The 20,982-nt window shown below is 41.0% G+C and overlaps 1 protein-coding gene across 1 annotated transcript in view; it reads right to left on the bottom strand.

Moving 5' to 3' along the window:
* The window catches only part of LOC146798150 (HHIP-like protein 1), a 278,348-nt gene that overhangs the window by 60,003 nt on the left and 197,363 nt on the right, over positions 1–20,982 (bottom strand). Inside the window, exon 3 of the mRNA XM_085625400.1 lies at positions 14,354–14,497. Within this exon, the coding sequence (XP_085481526.1) occupies positions 14,354–14,497 (144 nt within the window). The remainder of the gene's footprint in view (positions 1–14,353; positions 14,498–20,982) is intronic.

Genomic DNA, 20,982 nt, shown 5'->3' with positions numbered 1-20,982 from the left:
CACCAGACACTGTGAGACCCTTTATCTCACTCTTACAGGTTGTTTTTCAACTCTGCTTTCTTTCTTTATCACTATTTTTCTGTCTTTCTCTTCCTCCTTCTTTCCCCCTTTTCTGTTTTTTACACACTTGCTCTGGGTCAAAGTTTGATCAGGGAAAATAAGTGTTGTTTGTGAGTGGGGAACAAGCATTGGCAACGCTAATAAATAGGTTTTGTCTATGCAAGATCTTTTGGCTTAGTCAATGTTTTTTGTTGCAATGTTGTACAAAGCACAACTGCTTTGTACAGCGTGGCTAAAAAGTAATAAAAAGGAAAAAAGCCCAATGATTCAGTAATTACTGGCCACAGTATAACCTTAGTATAGTATGGTATAGTATGATTTGGCGTGGCCTGCCAATGTATGGTATGGTTTTGAATGGTCCGTCATTGTATGGTGTGGTATAGTATATATGGCTTGTCATTGAATAGTATGGTATAGCCTGTCATTGCATAGTTTGATACCGTATGGCATGTCATGGCATTATATAGTATGGTATGGTATGATATTGCATGGCATTCCATGGTATGGTATGGTTGGTATGACCTGTGATACAGTATGGTATGGAATGGTATGGTCTGTCGTATACTATGCAATGGGCTGTCATTGTATGGTATGGTATGGCTTCCCTTTGTATAGCCTGGTATGGCCTGTAATTATATATAATGGTCTGGTATGGTATGGGATGGCTTGTCATTGTATATTATGGTATGGTATTATATTGTATAATATGGAATGACCTGTCGCTGTATAGTATGGTATGATATTGCCTGTCATTGAATAGTATGATAAGTTATGGTATGGTCTGTCTTTGTATGGTATGGTGTGGTATAGTATTGCATGCCTTGTCATTGTAGAGAATGGTGTGGGCCTGTCATTGTATATTATTGTATGGTATGGCTTGCCAATGTGAAGCAAGGTATGGCCTGTGATTGTATAGTATCATATGGTATGGTATGGCCTGTTATTGTATAGCATGGTATGGTATAACCTGTCATTTTAGGGTTTGGTATGGTATGGCACATAATTGAATAGTTTGGTGTTTCATGGGCTGTCATTATATAGTATGGTATGCCTTGTCATTGTAGAGTATGGTATTGTCAGTGATTGTATGGGATGGCCTATCATTGTTTGGCATGTAATGATATTGTATGGCCTGTCATTATGTGATGTAGTACAGTCTTTCATCAATTAGTATTGTCTTTCATTGTATAGTATGCAACTGCCTGTCATTATATAGTATGTCCTACCATTGCATAGTATTGTATGATATGGTGTGGCCTGTCACTCTATATGATATGGGCTGTTATTGCAAAGTATGGTATTGTTTGGCTTTCACTGTATATGATATTAGCTGCTATTGCATAGTATGGTATGGTAGGGTGTGGCCTATCATTGTATGTGGCATGGTCTGTCATTGTATAGTATGGTATGAAAGGGTGTGGCCTGTCATTGAATAATATGGTATGGTATGGTACAGTATAGCATGGTATGGCGTGTCATTGTATGGTATTGTCATTTATGGTACGGTGTCATTGTATAGTATGGTATGGTTTGGCTTGTATAATATATTTAGGTATGACTGTCATTGTATAGGAGGGTATACTGTTCTCGTATACAATGATGTGGTAATCTTTGTTACAATGTACAAATTAAACAGCAGAAGGAAATGCAATAGGAGCGTCTAAACTAGAAAAAAAACACTTTACAATTTAATGTTATTTTCACCTTAGAATGTTTTATCCAACCTCTAATTATGCAAACATAAAGCAATTTAAACCCAGCCCTGTTTTATGCATAACACATTTAATCATGCCTTAAGACATCCTATAAATCATAAAACGCATAGTAAAAAAGCACTTTGTTACAAACTAAATGAGTAAATACTTAATAATAACAGAGAAAAACCATTAATGTATTTTGAAATCATTGTTAAATGTGATGCTATCAACCTGTGGTCCGCTGGTGTTGTTATGCTGTACCCAAGAAGAGAGGATGAAAAGTAAAATGGAACAGACACGAATATGGAAAACTAGTGATAGAAGCAACAGCAGGAGCAAGCCAGCCTAACAACACATACACTCTTATGAAGTAATGCAAGTAGAAGACAAAAATGGGCCGAGACAGAAAGCAGGACCAGCAGAAGGACACTCCCAAAAAAAGTACTTTTTGTCCATGCTCCAGGGATGGGGAAAACACACTGACATTGAAGCCAAAAAATGGTTGGTAATTGCTGGACCAAGTCCCCTTTAAGTTAACAAATTATCTAGCTAGTGACACCGCATGCGCTGTCACAGGCAAGGTCTCAAAATGGCACAGTACCATATTTAGCAAGAGTTGCGAATTGAAGAAGTCATTGTCCATTTTAGCGCAGCACTAAGTGCTGTACAATGGCACAAAGGCAGGTGAGCGCTGTCGTATGAGAGACTGGTACTTGAGGTGCCAACTCCAGTACAAAAATTTCATTGAGAGGACAAGATTCTGATAGAGCGCAGCTTTGTTCTTTATTTGTAGGGGTGCGTTATAATTATGGTTAGTCCGCATCCACATGCAATCGGATGTGTTAACGTGAATTGTAATAATGTGCAAGTGAAATGTTTAGAGATTTATTCATGCAAAGAATTAACGTAGTAAATGTACGAATTTTGTTAAACTACATATGTGTGAAGTTTATTCATGACTGATGAACATATCTTTTATAACGGCTCTTATAATGTGTGTATATTAAAAGTTCCTATATGCATGTATTTTAAATGTGTACATCATTCTTATGTTAGCCGAAGACTTGGTAGGCCTAACTTTTGTTTCTCCTTGTTTGCTCTCGGATTAAAGTTTGCTAATTAGAATTTATGTGTTTGTGGAATTTTGTCTTTTTTGTCCCCAATGCAGGTGCAGGAATTTGTCCTCGTTAGTATGAATAACATGTTTCTTTTAGGAGTTGGACAGGTTTAGAGAGAGGAGGATGCCTTTGAACTAGCGGAGTGGATAAAGTAGGAGGATGTAATTCGTGTCTGGAAAGGCCTTGGAACCAAGGTCATCGACAAGAGACTAGATGTCCATTACCTCATTGAAGATTACCTAACAAGAAGTGTCTGATTGGATGAAGTGGTCTTGTGATATATTTGGGGCGTGGTAATCGACCTTTGTATTGGGGACAGGGACAGAGTTCGATCTCACTTTTGCCTTACCTGAAGAGTAGAGAACATCTTAGAACGAGCTCTGTAGCTTTATGCTACTCGACCCAATTGACATGAGTGCGCTTCTTAGGAAGTCTTCACATGCTGACACCTTTTAGGGAGTGTGCCCGGGAAATGCTAAGTAGGGATGACATGTTAGAATAGTGTAGGGACATACTAATGCTTTTTACTTATGAATTGCCAATGAAGAAATCTCTTGATGTTGTTTCGATACTCATTTGTGTCCTATTTCTTGAAGTGGTGGTTATGTGCATGTTGCACCGCCTAAATTTATTTAGTAGATTTGGATTTGTATTAGTGCCCATGTACCTTTAAAGTCTCATAATGAGGTGTTTGTATGTTCAACTTTTCTTGGCACTGTAATAAAATACTAAACTTAGATTAAGAGTCTGTATTCCTTTGGCGTCATGGGCATTGGTAATGTATAACTTATAGATGAGTTTTCTCTCCTACACACTTACAAGCAGGTAATAAAGAACCATCAGCCAGGGGTTCCTGAGTAAGTTTAGAACATGGAACCTGGCTCCTTCACTTCCAAATGTAGGCCACATAAAATGTGTTATATCGATACAATTACGCAATATGTATGGCAGATTACACAATATTTCATGCCCGCCTGTTTCTATCTGATTATATTTGTTATTATGAGTTCCCATAATACTAAGTTATGCTATTTTAATGAGGCTAGTTTTATGTGTAAACATCTTGGTCTTTGCTCTGCTCTTGTCCTGTCACGCCCCTTTGTGTAGATTACAGGGTAGTTGGAGATCTATGATGCAAAGCTTTTTTGAGCTGAAATCGCTTCAACTATTTAAAATATAATTTTGCATTAGAAAGCTATCAATGCTGCAGTTTGCACAGCTTACGTTGCCGTTTAGCAAAACACATATTACTTGCGCAAACATATGGTAAAGCTCGTCCTGGTGTGATAAGACCTTACCATGCTTTATGGATCATTATTTTGCCACATGGATTTACCACCCTTTTCTTTAAAGGTAGAAAGTGCTATAAAACGGCCATTTTGTGGCCTCTGGGAAAAATGCTTTTGATCTACCTACTGATACTTGCTTAAAGATTCCCATTTACCACACATTGCAGATGGAACCATTCAGCATATACTTTAATGAGACAGGTGAACGATATCAGATTTGAGGTCTGATGTCATTGGAGCTCAGAGAGGCTGCTGTGGTCTTCCAGACAGACAGTGCACTCAGCAGGGTACTGCGAGAGTTTACCATGAACGCAAATATTTTCGGCCTTTTGCAGTGCTTAATCCACTAAGATATATTTATATTCTAATCGCTCCACACACCAACAGAAAGGTCCAATAATCAAATCCACAGAATGTAACTTTCATATTAACATTCCACTCATGACTTTAGCCTATATATGTTGCCAGGCAGTTAATCAACTTTCTACAATCTGACCCACCATGCTTTCTAAAGCCCTTCATTACCATTGTAGTCTATGGTGGTATCCCTTGTAGGCCAATAACATTCAATGTCACAGTTTCGAGCATCAGAGTCGGCATCCCTGTTTGAGGCCAGACGTCTGTAATTCGCTGGCAAAGATCCCACCCTTTCCCATTCATCACACGGTAATACTGGATGCAAGCAGGTGTGATTTGGTGCATTGGCCTTGGTAATGATAACTGTTATATTGCTAATCTTGTGCTATGCATATTGTGCTGAGACCCCTGGCCACGCTAACCTCTGCCACTGTGACACCCAGGCCTTGCCTGCAGGTTGCTGACCCCTTTAGAAATGGTTAAAGAAGGGGTAAACCCAAAATCACTGGGACCTGGGTGTAGGACAGTATAGACAAAATGGTCCCAGCATAAAGTAAACCATATGAAATAAACATCAATAAACACTTGGACGAACAACTGAAGAAAGTTCAAATGTTGTTTAATCACATTGAACTATAATAGGCATATATTCGATTGAACTATTAAGCTAAATCTTTTCAACAGAATACAATGAATGTGCCCAGAGAAGGAGGGAAAGAAGGGGGGGGGGGGTCAGTGATTGAGTGTGGAATTTAAGGGAAAAGTGAAAACAGTAGTATATCCACTTAATAACAATCACATTGATCGGCATTATTAAATCCATGCCACATGTTAAACATAGATCCAATCGCAAGATACAGTACAAACAACTTAAAAAACGCCATGTATAATGAGAATCACAGTGCACCATGTACTGGTGATAATACTGGCAGTAATGTTATGTCGACGTTTTGACCCCTTGATTCGTGTAGGTGTTCACTAGGACCTTACAAAATGGGGTCTTCCTCAGGACTGGGGTACGTGTGGAAAAGGAGGAGGGCACCTATAAAAATCAAATAGAACTAGTGTAAGGCTGATTAATCTCAACTCATCTGGGGGAACACAAGAAATTTGAAGTTCCAAGAAATTACCGTATCTGCATTTTTTAATTTTTTCTCGGCATTGGACCCTCTCAGTACCCCCCATTTGTTCATTAAACTTGCACACTTTGCTTGCTACATAAAAGTCATACCCAACTTTTATTGCCCCACTATGTCCAAATGTCACCAGCCGCCACTGCAGTCCACATTATCATTTACACCATTTAGTTGTTACATTTTAACTTGTTACAAGGCACGCTCAGAAATGAGGGATTGCTAGAACATTTGGGAATATTGTACTCAATTTCTCGGGTAATTCTCAAGGTATCCCTGAAATTCCTCCAGATGATTCAATGCTTATAACAGCTGAAATGTCTGGGTGAAAACACTTAATGCTCATCTGGTAGCCCTGATGGGATGTAAGGGCCTCTACAGGATTAACACCAGACTCATTATGAGGCCTCTAGTGTCACTACAATCAATGTTATTAGGAATGCGCATTTAGCATTTCGATTTAATTAGTGACAGCCTTCACTTCCTTCCAACATGAGGGCTCCACAGTGACGCATGGCCCAGAGTTTGGCTAATCGTGGTTTTTGTATTCTCCTGCTGGTCCTCACCTGATAGGGTTGGAACCACAAAGTGTATGACATTTTGTACTCTTCCTTTTGTTTTTGCTAAATTCAAGGCTGTCATCCTTCCAAATCTGCATGCCTGCCTAAACTAGCTGTCTCCGAGATTCTAAATGTCAATACAGGTGATATTAGGAATAGCAAATAACTCACGGGGAGGCCCATTGTCTATGGAAGTCCTATCTTAATTCACCTTCTATTCTTTGTTTGGTACCAGCACCTGAAGATAAACACTACAGAAGTTTGAATTTTGATTTTTACTGGTATCATTTTGTACGGCAAAAAAAAAAATAATGTATTACCAAAGTGGTATCATCCAATATTGTTGAACTTTTTCCAAGTGGTCTAATATCTTCAATTACCAAGCAGCCTTTAGCATAAACTGACTCAGGTGACCAGTGATGAAAAGCAGTGTCATGCCGTGCCAGTCCACTCATGGGTTTGACCACTGTGCTTTGGGGGCGTGATTTATTGTGTTTCTGGATGAATTTGTCAAAGCATATATTAAGTGATTTTACTAAATGTGGAGTGATGTCGATTGTGGTCATTCATTATTATAACTCTGATGCAACTTGAGAGATAGGTTAAGTATATTTGACCTTTGTAAGTTTGTTCTGTGGGCAGTTCAAACAATGTAGTAAGTGAGACATACTACCAGATTCATAGGTATTTCATTCTGTGCTCCTATGTGAATGACAGATTTGAACAGAACTTTGTTGACTGGATCAACTTTTTGTTCTAATTATTCTTAGACGTTTCTTATAAGTCTGAAGCTTTAATGCAGAAGTGCAGGTTGCCCAATACGCAAGTCTGTCAGAGTTCTCCGTCATTACCATGTGTTTAGACCCTGATGTTTATGTAGCTGACTGTTTCTAATTCCATCCTATAGTTTTTCCTCTATTTCCTCACCAATTTGGGTAACCAGCAGTACTTTGTAACCCATTCTATCAGTTAGTCTACACAGTTGTTACAAATTTGATTGTCACGATTCACATGAAGTTTAATAAGATTTAATTTCATTTTGTTTCTTTTCTATGGGTTGCAAATTGAGAACATGGAAGATTGTAATCATATTACCTTCTTGCTCTGAAGAAGATACTTTATAACTTGAAGTTAGGCCTGAGTGATATTTTAATTATGATGGCGACATTTTAATTATGCAGGTTAAATTAGTAAAATTCTTGAATTTTACGGTACACAAAACTTTGAATTATGCATTTTTGTGCAGGCACAGAAAATATCTCAACAGGACATAATTACTGGTCAAACAAGGCTCCTATCAGTATCTCACGAGACCTTTATTTTAGCACAAGATGTGGATTCACATGACAATAATAAGAATAATAAGAGATAGTGTCAAACACATTTTTTCCTAAAACCATAATTTAGTGTATCTTTATAAAATTTTTGTGGAATTTCTCGAACATCACTAAGCAAATTACATTATTTTGCACACCCCTGAAAACAAACACTGAGGGGCAGACTTACAAGCCCCTTGCGACAACTTTACTTCTGTGACGCAGCGGCATCGTAAACAATGCACCACGTTGCAACATATTTACAACGTGACCCAACTAGGGAGATGGGTCACGTTGTAAAGCCTTGCACTACATTATACCTGCGTCAGGTATAATGTATGCAGGGTGGGCGTACCCACGCAGAAGACCCTCGTAAAAGTGACTCGGTGAAATCTAAAAGATTTCACGATTCACTTTTACGATGCCACTGCGTCAAAACCTTACGCCTACTTGAAGCAGGCATAAGGAGTGATAGAGCACGTTATGAATAGGCATTCCTAACCATTGCTGGAGTTGCGTTGTGCTTGCATCACGACTCCAGCGATGCGCTGCCTGTATGTCGAAAGATGCGACACGCATCTGTCTATCCTTGCGCCACGGTGCACCGCATTGTAAATGTGACACATCCATGGTGGTGCAAGGGTATTTTTACATGACACATTTTAACTGGCACATCTCTGCTAATATGCAGAGATGCGCCAGTTCTTGTAAATTTGCCTCACAGAATTTAACACAAATTTCCGGATTCTGGCAAATGAAATTCTATAAATGCACCAAATCGGCTTACATTTGGTTTTAAAATCCAGCCAACAGCAGCATTGTATCATAAAAACACTGATAAAAATGTAGCAACATCATCATGTGACTTATATTTATTACATTATGATAGATGTTGCTCCCAACCTTAAATATGGATGAGCCTTTTCTCCTTATATTACTGGACCTCTGAGCTTCCTTCAACACTGTAAATCAACCCAGCCATATCCACACCCTGATTTCTTGAATAGGAAGATCCAGAAATGTCCCTAATTTGCATTTTTTTCCAAATCAAACTGACACTAGTTCGTTCACATGGGCACCTCCAGTTCTCAGATGATCCAGATTCACAGTGAGGTTCCCCAGGGTTCCACCTTGCCCCATGTCATCCAGTGCCAAGTCTTTCAAATTCACCCTGGTCTCTGATCTTACCCTCAAGGAACACATTGCCAAGAAAACTAAAAGAGGCTGGTATCAGTTCTCTCTACTAAACAAAGTGAACCATTCCTCCCACAAAGCAACATCAGAACTGCTGTTCAAGCACGCATACTGACATTGTGATGGTGACAAATCCATGCTACATGGCCTCCCCGACTCCACACTGGTCCCCCTAAAGGGCATCGGACATGTAGACGACGCATGCCTCTTCACGGACACACATAAATATGACCACTTCAGCCGCACTTTGATGGATTCTCTGGTTGCCCTTGCCAACCCACACCATTTCAAAAACCAGCTGCATCATCTACAAAGCCATCACAACCAGCATTCTTCCCTATCTAGCCCATCATGTCTGTGGCTCTCAGTACATCAAATTAGAGACATGAAAGTGAAAAAAAACGAAAACAAAACGAGATAAAATGTCTTTTCCATCCATACACAGTAGATGCAAGTAAACAAGCACAGAAATAACAATCACACACATGCATAAATGTGGAATATTCACGCAACAAATGAAAGAATACATTGTTTGTGTAACTCCCTTTGTAACTAACTCCATGCAACATCATCATAATAAATCTATACTGCTTGTCTAAATGAGTGGAATTAGGCTTAACTATGGTGGAAGCATGCTCAGCAGGAGAATTCAAGCCTACTAATAGGCAGATGATGAAAAAGGCTAAGACGATTTCCATTACAGTTAGTATAACCACATGTTTTTGGTGAAATAGACACTATGGTTTCTTTGGATTCAGACTTTAAAGAGCACAAAATGTAAGCAAAGCAAATTCTATTTGTGGTCTTCTACTTGTGGAAATCTGCAAAACGTTGACTAGTTCAAAAAGGAATATATGCTGACTGTCTTCAGAATTTATCCCTAACCCTACAACTTCTTCTAAAATGACAATCCTACTCTTCCACTAGAGACTGGGCCTTAAGGAGTTTCAAAAGTTCAGTTTGTTTGTTCTCTGGGTTTCTTTGTAATGGCATACCCCAGCCATTGGAAGTTAGATGTCTGGCCCATCAGCTCTACAAATCTATTAGTAACTTACTTCAAATCCACCCAAAAGGATTGGACCTTAGTTTGATCCAGTATAAAAACGCCGCACAGGTCAGCAAATAAGTAACGCAAGTACAACCCAGCTATAAACATAGTAGGTTACTTGATGTCGAGTTATGCAGCCCCAACGATGCGTATTAGGAATTTGATATCAGCCATTTGTATTGTTTCCAAGTTTGCCATGTACCACAAATTAACCCAAGGCTTGCTTTTGCCAACTGTTTTTGCATAATAGCCTTCTAGTTCAGAGGACTCTGTGCAGCTTCCAAATGTGGGATAAGCTATAAGAAAATAATTCTGAGTATGCACCTACAGCCTTCCTGAAACACAATTCTGGTGGTCACTATATACTGCAAACCTACAGTTTGAGTAACAATACTTTACTTTTGGGGCAACAAAATTTGTGAGCACGTCCTACCAACTAAACCAACCAACTCCAACAATATTTGTGGGGCTTAAAATGTGTGGTTCTGTTCCTAATGAGTAATCTATCGCCAGTATACATAATACTGAAACTGTCCCAGAGAGTTTGCAGAGAATTCACCAAAATCATCAGAGGGGACCCAAGGATGGACATTTGACTAGCATCTCAAGCTTAATGGTTGGCCCAAGGTTCTGTATTTGGGCAAGCTGTTTTTAACCCTCAGGTTTTTCATTAAATAGTGCTGCTGTAACAGTTTATTTAATTGGGGCACTATTAATCTTTGGTTTTGTCTGCCTGCTTCTTGCATTCCATTTTCCCCTGTGGAATGTGTTTTCTTCCATATCTCTCTCCCTTCCCCTGCTCCACCCATACCGAGGACGATCCTAACCAATAAGGCACGACTGAAGTCAGGGTACCATACCCAGGTAGGTCATAAGTAACCCCCATGCCTTGGATATAGCCTGGATATTTAGGGAAAGGGTAGCTATCTCAGGATGTCTTCAGAAGCAGCGTGGGATGGGTTAGCACCATGCAAATTGATGGTGCAAATTGAAGTACAAGCTGCACTCGAGAGGATGGACCTTTGTCTCGAATTGAGGCTTGACATCAGTTTATGAATAATACATTAATGACAGTGAAGCGCATTAGGCTCCACAATCATGACAGAGAAGAGTAGATTGGCAAATCATGAAGGTTGATAAGCAGATTAGCAAATTTACAACTCAAATCATTCAAATTAGTCATAAATCAATAATCACCTTCTTACAAGATAGTTTGTTGTAATCCAAAGCAGGTCAAATAGCAAATACAAGGGCAAGTTATTTAAAGATTGATATATGCAAGTCAAATTAAGTTGGTCTTCCTCGAAAGGAAATTCCCTATGTGGAGCTGAGAATTCAAAAGAAATTAGGGGAATTTTGAGCAGCAGGTGGAAGCAAGTAAAGCCTCTAAAAGGAAGAAACAAATTAAGATTCAGTCAGAAACTGAGAAAGGAATTTGCTTGCGAGTCTAACTCTTTGAGCAGGGGCGAAATAGACATGGAGTCTCAAGAGAATAAAGAGGGGCATTCCCAATCAAGTAAATGGAAAAACAATCTGAATGTAACTAACTCAGCAATGCACAACAAAACATCTGATTTCTAAAGTTAACTACAACTGACTATGGTTCCCCAAATGAGGGGACCAATCAGAAGCCAGCATCTAAGGATAGTGAGGTGTCGTCCTGCTTCCCAGGCATCCCACAAAGAGAGCTCACAGCTGCACAGCCTTCACGAGATATCTCATACAGGATGGTACAGAAGGGTCAGGCTGTCGCAAGCACAGGCGTAAGAAACACATTATCCACTGTTGCTGAAACTATCAATAAAAACAATTCTCATGAGAGCTAAAACACCTAAGACAATTCATTATTCAAGCTACAGCAGTTTAGAGCTTGGCCCCTGAAATGAGAGAAAGAGTAAAATAACACACCACAGCCAAAATGCAATTTAAACTTTAGCATTAGTTGCCAAACAGAGGTTCACATTAATTATGGCTACTTTAATGTGAGCACACTCTAACTATGATTAACTATAACACATGTATCATTAATTCTGATCACCCTTCATATATGAATACATTTAATATGCATTAGTATGTTTATGCAAAATGAAAAAATAGTGAAACAGTGTCACCACTTCATTGAGCAGGCCTGCTAGAGCCAAGAAAAGGTCATGGGCTAGAAACCCCACCCCACTATATTCCATTACCCCAACAGAAATCTGAATCACCTATAAAATAGGTAAGTGTCAGTCTTTTGTCACCTAAATGTATCAGTGCCTTGGAGTGTGAGCATCACAGGAGATCCTTCAGACCTACTTCTACTTGGGTTGCCAGAGTGAATCCTGTGTCTGCCTTACATAGCTTCTGGTAGGCTCCGCAAACCTACTGCTGTAGAGTCTTCATTCCCTTATGGGCTGCTTTTACTATGCTTTTGAGTAGGACTCTTATCCTTCTACTGTAGTGTGTAGGTTTCTTTCTGGGTTGCCCTACCACTCCATCGCGGTACACAAGTGTCGGCTGCCAGCTTATTTGTAAGAATTTTCAATCAAGAGTTTTGGGGTTTATTTTGGACATTTTGTCAATAAATCACTGGAACTATTCAATCAGTTGAAGTTTATTTGTGTATTCAGTCACTTGGACTTTACATTTATGTGCTTCAGTATCATTTTATTCAGTACTGTCTTGATTGTGAATCCCTGTGCGCACATAGTCAACCTATACCCTTTTGGTAGTGTGGTATAGGATATCATGAGAGCACCTAGGGGCATATCATCAACGATCAGCGATAAATATCGCTGAGCACGCTTAGCGCGATTTTGTTTAACACCGGCTATCGCCGGATTTGATTGCCGAGTTATCGCGTTATTTACACCGCTTATCTCCACGGCGATTAAAAATCCGGTGATAGTGGCGAAATGCAGGTTTATCGCTGTGAATCCAGCGATAAACCTGCATCGATAGGGGAATCCTTAGTGATAGGGAGATGTGGATTTAGCCATACAATCCACCTCCCATGTAAAAGATAGTCAAGTCAGGATTTTCACAGACGTAAAATACCGTCGATAACCGCGGTTAGCGCGGCTTTTAATATCGCTATATATGTCCTGGGCGGGCTTGAAAATACTGCGAAGGACGGATAGCGATATTTTTTATGTTGTTTTGCTAGGGAATGCCTACTTTGCATCTCATTAGAGATGCGATGCTAGGCGTAAGGAAAACCGGTGCTAAGACAAGGAAACACATGCTAGCGTGTCCTTGCTAATGCTGCGATGCCATTATCGTAGCTTTTCGGCCGAAAACGGCCGCTAATGCGGCGATAATAGGCTTGATAATATGTCCCTTAGTTCTTGTTGGCTCATAGTTACATGCCATGATTACTTTGCCCCAACACTGTTCTTCAATGTTGGGTCAGCTACCAATTAATATTGTAACTCCTTCTTGATAACTCTGAGACTTACCAGTACAGATCAAAGTTTTCCGTTTGTTTACCCTAACCCCACTTATGGTTAAAACTCTCATACCTGTTTATATCCACTCTATGTTCTCCTAACCCTGCTTGAAGTTATGCCTTTCAGACCGAGGCCTTGACTATGTGTAGAGCCATAACTGGTGCCCTCAACTCAGAACTCTTGACATCACCCCAACCACTTCACTCTCCCTTCTACAGTTATCTTATGCCATATCATGGGCCTCCTACTACTCCTGGGTGGACTCCATAATGTGATTGTCTGCGGTTGGGCTGCTATCGCTCCTCAGTGGATCTCATAAAGCGATTTACTGGGGATGAACAGTACCTCCAGAGGCTGGGCTACTTTCTCTCTAGACAGACTCTATCGTTAACCCTTGAGGGAACTATTCTCTTAACCTCGACTCAATAAAGATTAATGACCGCCAAAGCCACCTGTACCCAGATCACCAACAAAGAATTAAGCTCTCTTAAAATGTGACAGATGACTTCAAATGATACTGGTTTGTGTATGTAGCCTGCAACGCTCTCCATCATACTCTATTGTGGATTGATTCCTGATTCATGCGTACAGCACTGCAACAGGCTGATGCAACAATAATGAAGCAGCCACTCTGGTCCTTCACTCATGACATGAATAATCTACACAGTACATGACACTGAAACCTACACCTTTCCTCACCCATGCACTGGAGAATTACATAACCACAGGTACAGAAAGCCTTATAGAAATTCTACAATCCAATACATTAAAAAAGAGATGGCATAACAAAAATGACCATTAATCTTTAAATTTTCAGATGGACATTATTCAGTGGTGAGGGTAGCAGCATTTTAATGGATCTTTTGCAACCCCCTGCCCACATTTAGCAAATGCTCATAATTTATTTTTCTATTTTTTCACTCTGACTCACAACTAAATTCCAAACCCTAATGCCTTTTTGTTGATACCTGTTAATTTTCATTCACAACCACAGCTCTATATTTGTAATGCAACAATGTAATATTCATTCAAAAGTCCTAAAGTTGACTGCAAATCCAAATCATGTAGATGATCCGTGGTGACACAAATGATCCAACTTTTGAGTATTTCCAGTTATGGGGAAGTACGGGCCCTTTTCATTTCCATCACTTACTTGTTCTGGGCATTGCCAAACTCTCCAAAGGGGTCTCCAGCTCGCCCTCCATCTCCGGTGAAGATGTACAGGAAGCCGTCATAGCCAAAGAGCAGCTGCCCTCCGTTGTGATTGGACGCTGGCTCAGGGACTTCGAGGATAATCCTGAGAATAAATAGCATACGCATAACATGAGAGCACTAAACCGTTCTGTCCGGGAAGTACCAGCGGTGATTAAAATTACAATTAACCAATTGCCACAATTATTGCAACTTTTTTGGGTACAAAATGTGATGGTGTGACTTCTTAGCAAAAAGGTGGCAATACCTAAAGCATCCTGCATTACTGAAATGGTGATATTTTAGCCTAAAATATCTATAAACTATGCGTTTGGAAGTTCCTATGCATATATGTAATGCATTTGGAAAACGGAGCCCTCGTGTGACTCGTCATATTAATACTAACTCGAATAATATGCTGCAGAAAAGGAATCCTGCTTGTGACAAAAGGCTCGATTTCCTAAACTTTAAAGCAGGCACTCATGTGAAACAAAAGGGTGCTACATAATGCAAAATTGCACAAACATCATTGTCAATCAACATTAGCACGCAGAAGGATGCATAAAAAGTTGAAGTGAGCACAGCTCTCAAAGTCTGGCATCTGGTTCTTTACAGACTTGTTCAACTAAAAATGTTTGTTAAATTATTTACAGTCCTATCTGTCCTTGTTTACTATTAACCAGGTTTCTGGCCACGACAATGTTTCTTTGTTTTAACTTATTTGGGTTTTGCCCATGTTTTCCTCAGTTAGATATTGTTCGGTACCTGCCATGGTGGTAGCTTTAAGGGTGTTTTAAGAAACGTAGCTTTTTGCCTTGGGCAATATTTACCCGATCGTTTTGGTCTGATTTACATTTACACAAGTTCTAGACACAAACACTGTATGACTAAAGGCACGTAATTTTTCTTGAGCACCTAGAAAGAATAAACATGTATAGTGTTGCTCCCAAATTGTGTGGCCCATGGTGGTACCCTATGAGTAGGAAGGACTAGGAGAAAAAAAATAATTGAGTCTGCCATACTGCCAATGACCTAGTGATTCACATTCACTCTCTGAAAAGCATTTCATGGATACACTTTGGAGACCCCTGCATCATCATAATTTATCTGATTGCTAGCACACACTATTTTTCAGTTGGTCGTTCACTCTTCAAATGAATTAGGTAAGTGACTTTGTTGTTATATATATTATGTGGTGCTGGAACTGGTGAAAAATCATCAGTTGCAGATACTCGATCAATCAATCAATCAGGATTTATAAAGCATGGCTAATCACCCAATAGGTTATCCAGGAGCTTGCAGGCCCTGGAGGTTTATTAGAACAGCCAGGTCCAGGGGTGCGTGGGGAGGCTGTTCCAGGTCTTTGCTGTGATGTGGGAGAAGGAGTGTCCCCCACTTCTGCTTCGGTAGATACGGGGAATATAGGCAAGCGAAAAGGGAGCCGGGGCGTAGTTCTGTTGATGGTTGGTGGAAGTTCAGGTGGTGGTTAATGTAGGTGGGTCCTTGCTTGTGTCAAGCCTTGTGTGCATGGGTCAGCAGCTTGAATTGGCATCTCTTCTGTATACCAAGTACAGCGGGGCCGGCTACCTCACTTCCCATGGTCCGGTGATGACACACAGGCTGTATTAAAGGACTCTACTCGCCATCCAGGCACAGTGGATGCATAAGACATGTTGTGCATACTTACCAACATTCTGCGACCAAAAAGAAGCAGGAGTTTTCAGTTTTCAAAGTTAGTAATAGGCCTAATGATGAGAATATTGAAAATGATGCAATATTGGCTTTTTGCTGCTCCCACTTTTCATACCATGCTTTTGTTATCATAGAAAAAATAGGAAACACATTCACAGTATGGGAACAACTGTGTTGCCTGCTCAGCTGTAACATGGTGAATATTTTCCTGCAGAACGACTTCTGGTACTGAAATTCACCTTAACATTCCCCTATTCTCCCTTCAAAACCTATTCTACTGACTTTTCAGAGACATGGGCTGCCCTGAAAAATATGCATGCCTCTGTCATCCTGTCTTGTATTTGCCTGCTTCAATTTCTTAGGACGGGCATGTCCTTGGTACACATACCTCACTCCCAAATCCTTTGGGAACTTTGGAGTTGGCAAATGCATGAGGCTTGTGGCAAATCCCATAGTGTGCTTTCTTTCCATTCCTTTATTTCTCCATAATCCTCTGGTCCACGTCTCTCCTTACTGCCCTACTGTTCTTCTTTCTAGATAAGTGGCAAGGGTTCCCCCTGTCATGTTACACTGTGAGCAAGTTCTGAGTTTTAGCCATTTTGTTACCCTTGGTATTAGGCCACATATAAAATGTGGGACTCCCACTATGCAATGTGTGCATGCTCTTTTTTTAATCACTCCATCAGCCAGACCAATGCCGGCCTCGCTTTCCTTTTCCCTCCTTCCATCTCCTGCCTGCTGCTTTTCTGACCCTGATATTTGCTCCAGTTTCTGTTTCCCCATCAATGCACTGTGCTTCACTCTCTTCTTCATCTCCTACCCTTACCCCCGTGCTCATGCTTCTTTGCAAGGCCGAGCAGGGAAACAGAACAGCCCTGGAAAAAGTGATCAAAGCAGCCCAGCTCACTTCCTCCTTTCTCACCACCTGCCTTTGCAGCCATCCATCATTCACTCTCAATCTCTCTATTTCTCTCCCCTGAACTCCCCTGTGCCTGCTGCTATTATCCTCAGGGAGCTGGAGAAAGTGACAGATGAACCAACAGTGGCCCCGGATTCTCAAAATCAGCCTCAAGTGGCTCCAAGGTGAATGCCCAATAGACTAAATAGCTAATCCGGGCCTTCATTTGCCTCTGAGCGGGAAGGAGCGGAGAGGTCATGGAGTCCTGTGCTTCTCTTTGCCTCACAAGTCTACACCATGATTGAAGAGGCGGTGCCCAAAGATCAAGCCTTCAAGCACCAGGGGATTAAGTAATCTAAAGAGTATGGTTGCTTTCACACAGGGGTGGCTCCTCTGCTATTGCAGAGGAGTGTCATCCCACTGCTAAAAGGCAGCAGACAGATAAAAAATAAAATGACAAACTATTTTATTATCATTTAATTTTTCACTTCCAGTCCACCAAGTCTAGGGCAGGGAGAGGCCATGCCACAGTGTCAGCAGCAGGGGGAGGAGGAGTGGTAGGCACTGAAAGTGTGCATGTTGGTATAGCCGGCCATTTTAAGACTGCCAAACCAACATGTTCTCTTAGATATCTCAAGGCTGTTCTTTGAGATATCAGTAGTGCTCAGGAGCACAGGCTCCCAGTTCCTGCTGGAGTGTGAAACTGGCCCACTCTGCCCAATCCCAGCGCTGCTCTCATGCTGGGCAACAGCATGACAGCAGTGTTGGTATTGAATGGGGAGCCTGTGCTCATGGGGATTGCTATGCCGGGAGCAGAGAAGCAGCGAGGTGTGGCATGGGAGCAGAAGATCATGAAGGCGGCAGCCGGCAGAGAAGGGTTAGTGTATATTTATTTATTTTTTAAATAATTTTTTCCCCACACTGCCACCCCACATTGGATTGGCAGCATCCGTCGCTGCTTTCACGGACACTTATTCTGATTTTGCCGTGGATTATCCAAGAACCTCTGCATCAGGAAAGTATATAGCAGAGGATGACCTCATTTGGGTCCTTGAGCCAGTGCCGGACTGGCCCTTCTTGGCATAGGGCGTTTCCCCGGGAGGCTGGAAGGGTGGGGTCAGTTTTGCAGCTCTAGGGTCTGGGGTTTGTTACTGGGGATGGTTTTGCAGCTGTGCTGCAATATCAGCCCCAGTAACAAAGGCAGTAGTGCTTCACACCTGCACCCCTCCTATCCCCCGGGGCTGGTCTGACGGAATTGCCAGGGCTGCTTTGGGTTCCAGTCCGGCTCTGCCTGGAGCACACAAGAGACAACTTGGTATTTGAGCAGGCTCCAGTCCAGGAGGAAGAGTAGGAATTCCCTCCCCAATATAACAAACCCCCATGTCTGTCTTTACCAATTCACAACAAGGTGAAGGAGTTCATCGACGAGCACAGCAAAGAAGTCCATCGGGTGGCAGGACCTAGATTTTAGCATAAATCATATACTCTACAAGATGGTGGCAAATGTGCTTCCCGCAGCTATAAAGGTGGATTCGATCCTAGCACCATTATTTGGGATAACTGCTGGAAACCTTGAAGACTGTTCCCAGGCAGGTGCTGTCAGCCGCAAGATGTAAAATGCGCGAAAAAATATTTTTCAGCAGACAGTCTGTCATTGAATGCATCTACCTACGCTGCCTATACCTCACAGTCATTAGTAAAGCATGTTTCAGGCCCTTCCAAGGCCATCCAAGTGAGTATGAACTGCTATGACCTCCTGCTGCAGAGGGAGCAGGAAGCCAAATACTTGGCAGATGTCTTATCTGATGCTATCAGTTCAACAGCTTTGGGCTTCCTACCTGCATTGGTAAATTAAAACAAGCATTTGCAATGCAATAGGTCTCGCATTTACACGAGTTTGAGCTATTGACATTGCAAATAAAAATGCCTTTTTTAAATTTCTGTTTTAAAAACATAAATAAAAGGCATTGTTATTTACAATGCCAATAGCTGAAACTCTCGTAACTGCGAGACTTATTGCATTGCAAATGCTTGTTTCCTCCGTTAACATCACACGTGACTGCATGTGTACCTAAGAGGTACGAGTTTATGTAAATAATGTCGATTTCTGGGCCTGGTCCACATTAAAGAACACCTTTCGTTATAGTGAGAGTGCTTGCTTCACGATTTTTTTCACGCGCATGGAAAATGTAGCAAATTGACACATAAATTCCACACCCCGAGTCCCAAAAATCTGCATCTGCTGAATGTTTATACGCACAGATGTCGATTTTTCCTCTTTGGCAGCTTACATCAAAGGTGACTTTTTTGTCTTCCATTCTTGGCTCAGGACTAGAAAAACGTCACAGATATAGCAAACCAGACTCAGGCCCCTCTGACGCAACTATCATGCCATGAATGCATTTATTTGGGGGTTGTCACACCCCTAACTGCGCCACTTGCCCTAAACCAAGCGGGCACATTTGCCAACAGCTCCTCTGACAAATAAGGAGCACTGTGAGTGGCAGAGTATACTCTGGATTAATCAACACCTGCTTGTTCAGAGAACGCGTTTAGAAGTGGTGTAAAGTTTACTGGATGCTGTAGTTACCAAGTGTAACCGACAAGTCAAGCCTGCTGTAATTTACTGGTCAAAAACGTTCTGGTAAATATTGGGACATGTAGAATATAGTGCGGAAAGCCCCACAATTGCGTGTTACGGCCCCTTCTTAAGGCAAATCTCGTAATAGTTGGAATTTATCGCATCTGCATCGGTTGCAATAAATAAAAAATGCCCCTCCTTCCTTTAATGGAAAAACTTTGTGAATTAAGCACAAATGTCAATATTTATAAACATTCCCGCTTTAAATCGTAACTCTTCTTGCGTAATGAACACATGTCGTATATTGCACCATATTGCTACATAGCAGGATGTCCTCTGCCACAGTCACTGCTGCCTCCTAGTCAAGTACAATGAAAAAACTTGGTCACAGTACATGCCAAATCGCACCAAAACACAATATATACACAATTCAAACAAACAAATTCAAGACAACCACGTTCCATATTTAGTTAACAGTGTCATTTAATCATACTGAACTATGCTATACAAATATAGGCAATTATTAGGCATAAATAGTGAGTGCCCAGAGGGGAGAAAGGGGATAAGGTAAAGTGATTTATGTTGGGATAGAGGGTGTGCATAAAGGGACAGAATATTGTGCCAAATACATATTCAGAAATTGTTTCCAAACAAGGCCTATCATTCAGCCTGTTGATTAAATGTATTGTCCATTTTTATACATATAAACACATAGCCATGTACCCAAAGGGGGTTACCATAGCGAAACAATCACTTTTGGTTAGACTGGCAATCAACAAAGTGTCGACGTTTCAACCCCTGAAAACACGTAGGTTCCTGACTTCCTTACAACGGGGTTCTCTTCAGGACGGTGATGAGAGTGGGGGAGAGCACCTAAGGATGAAGGTGAAAATAAAACTAAATACTCTTGCCAAAAGGAAATAAAATATTTAAGAAGTGGAAAGATGAAAAATCCAATAAATTACCATGGACAGCCCTAGAGACAGGGCAATTGAAATAACGGGCGCGTAGGCTCCAAAGGGTTGTACGAGCGAAAAACAAGTACCTGTAAGAAATAAGGTGCATTTAGATTAGGACACACTGCCCTTAGGGGGGAAAACAAATAGGACTAATCAGTTAAAAATGGAGGCAAAGCCACTTACTTGTGTAGAGGATGCACGCTAATTATCCCTCTCTAGTCCCCGTGTAGATCACAACCAGCGGTCTTGGTTTGATCACTTAAATTAATTCATCTAAAAACAAGGAAAGGGACAAATGTATTGCTCCAAATAGACCCATAGCGATTATTAGCTACCAAACACCACACCAATGAATCACCTCAAGATCTACCTGGTTAATTATAGCTCCATTGACGACCTGGACTGTGCTTGTTAGATGCGGAGTCTGAAATAACAAAGCATGTGACGAGAGACAATTATGG

Source organism: Triturus cristatus, chromosome 9, assembly GCF_964204655.1.
Source record: "Triturus cristatus chromosome 9, aTriCri1.1, whole genome shotgun sequence".
Taxonomy (NCBI): Eukaryota; Metazoa; Chordata; class Amphibia; order Caudata; family Salamandridae; genus Triturus; species Triturus cristatus.
This window is presented reverse-complemented; position numbering and strand designations above follow the sequence as displayed.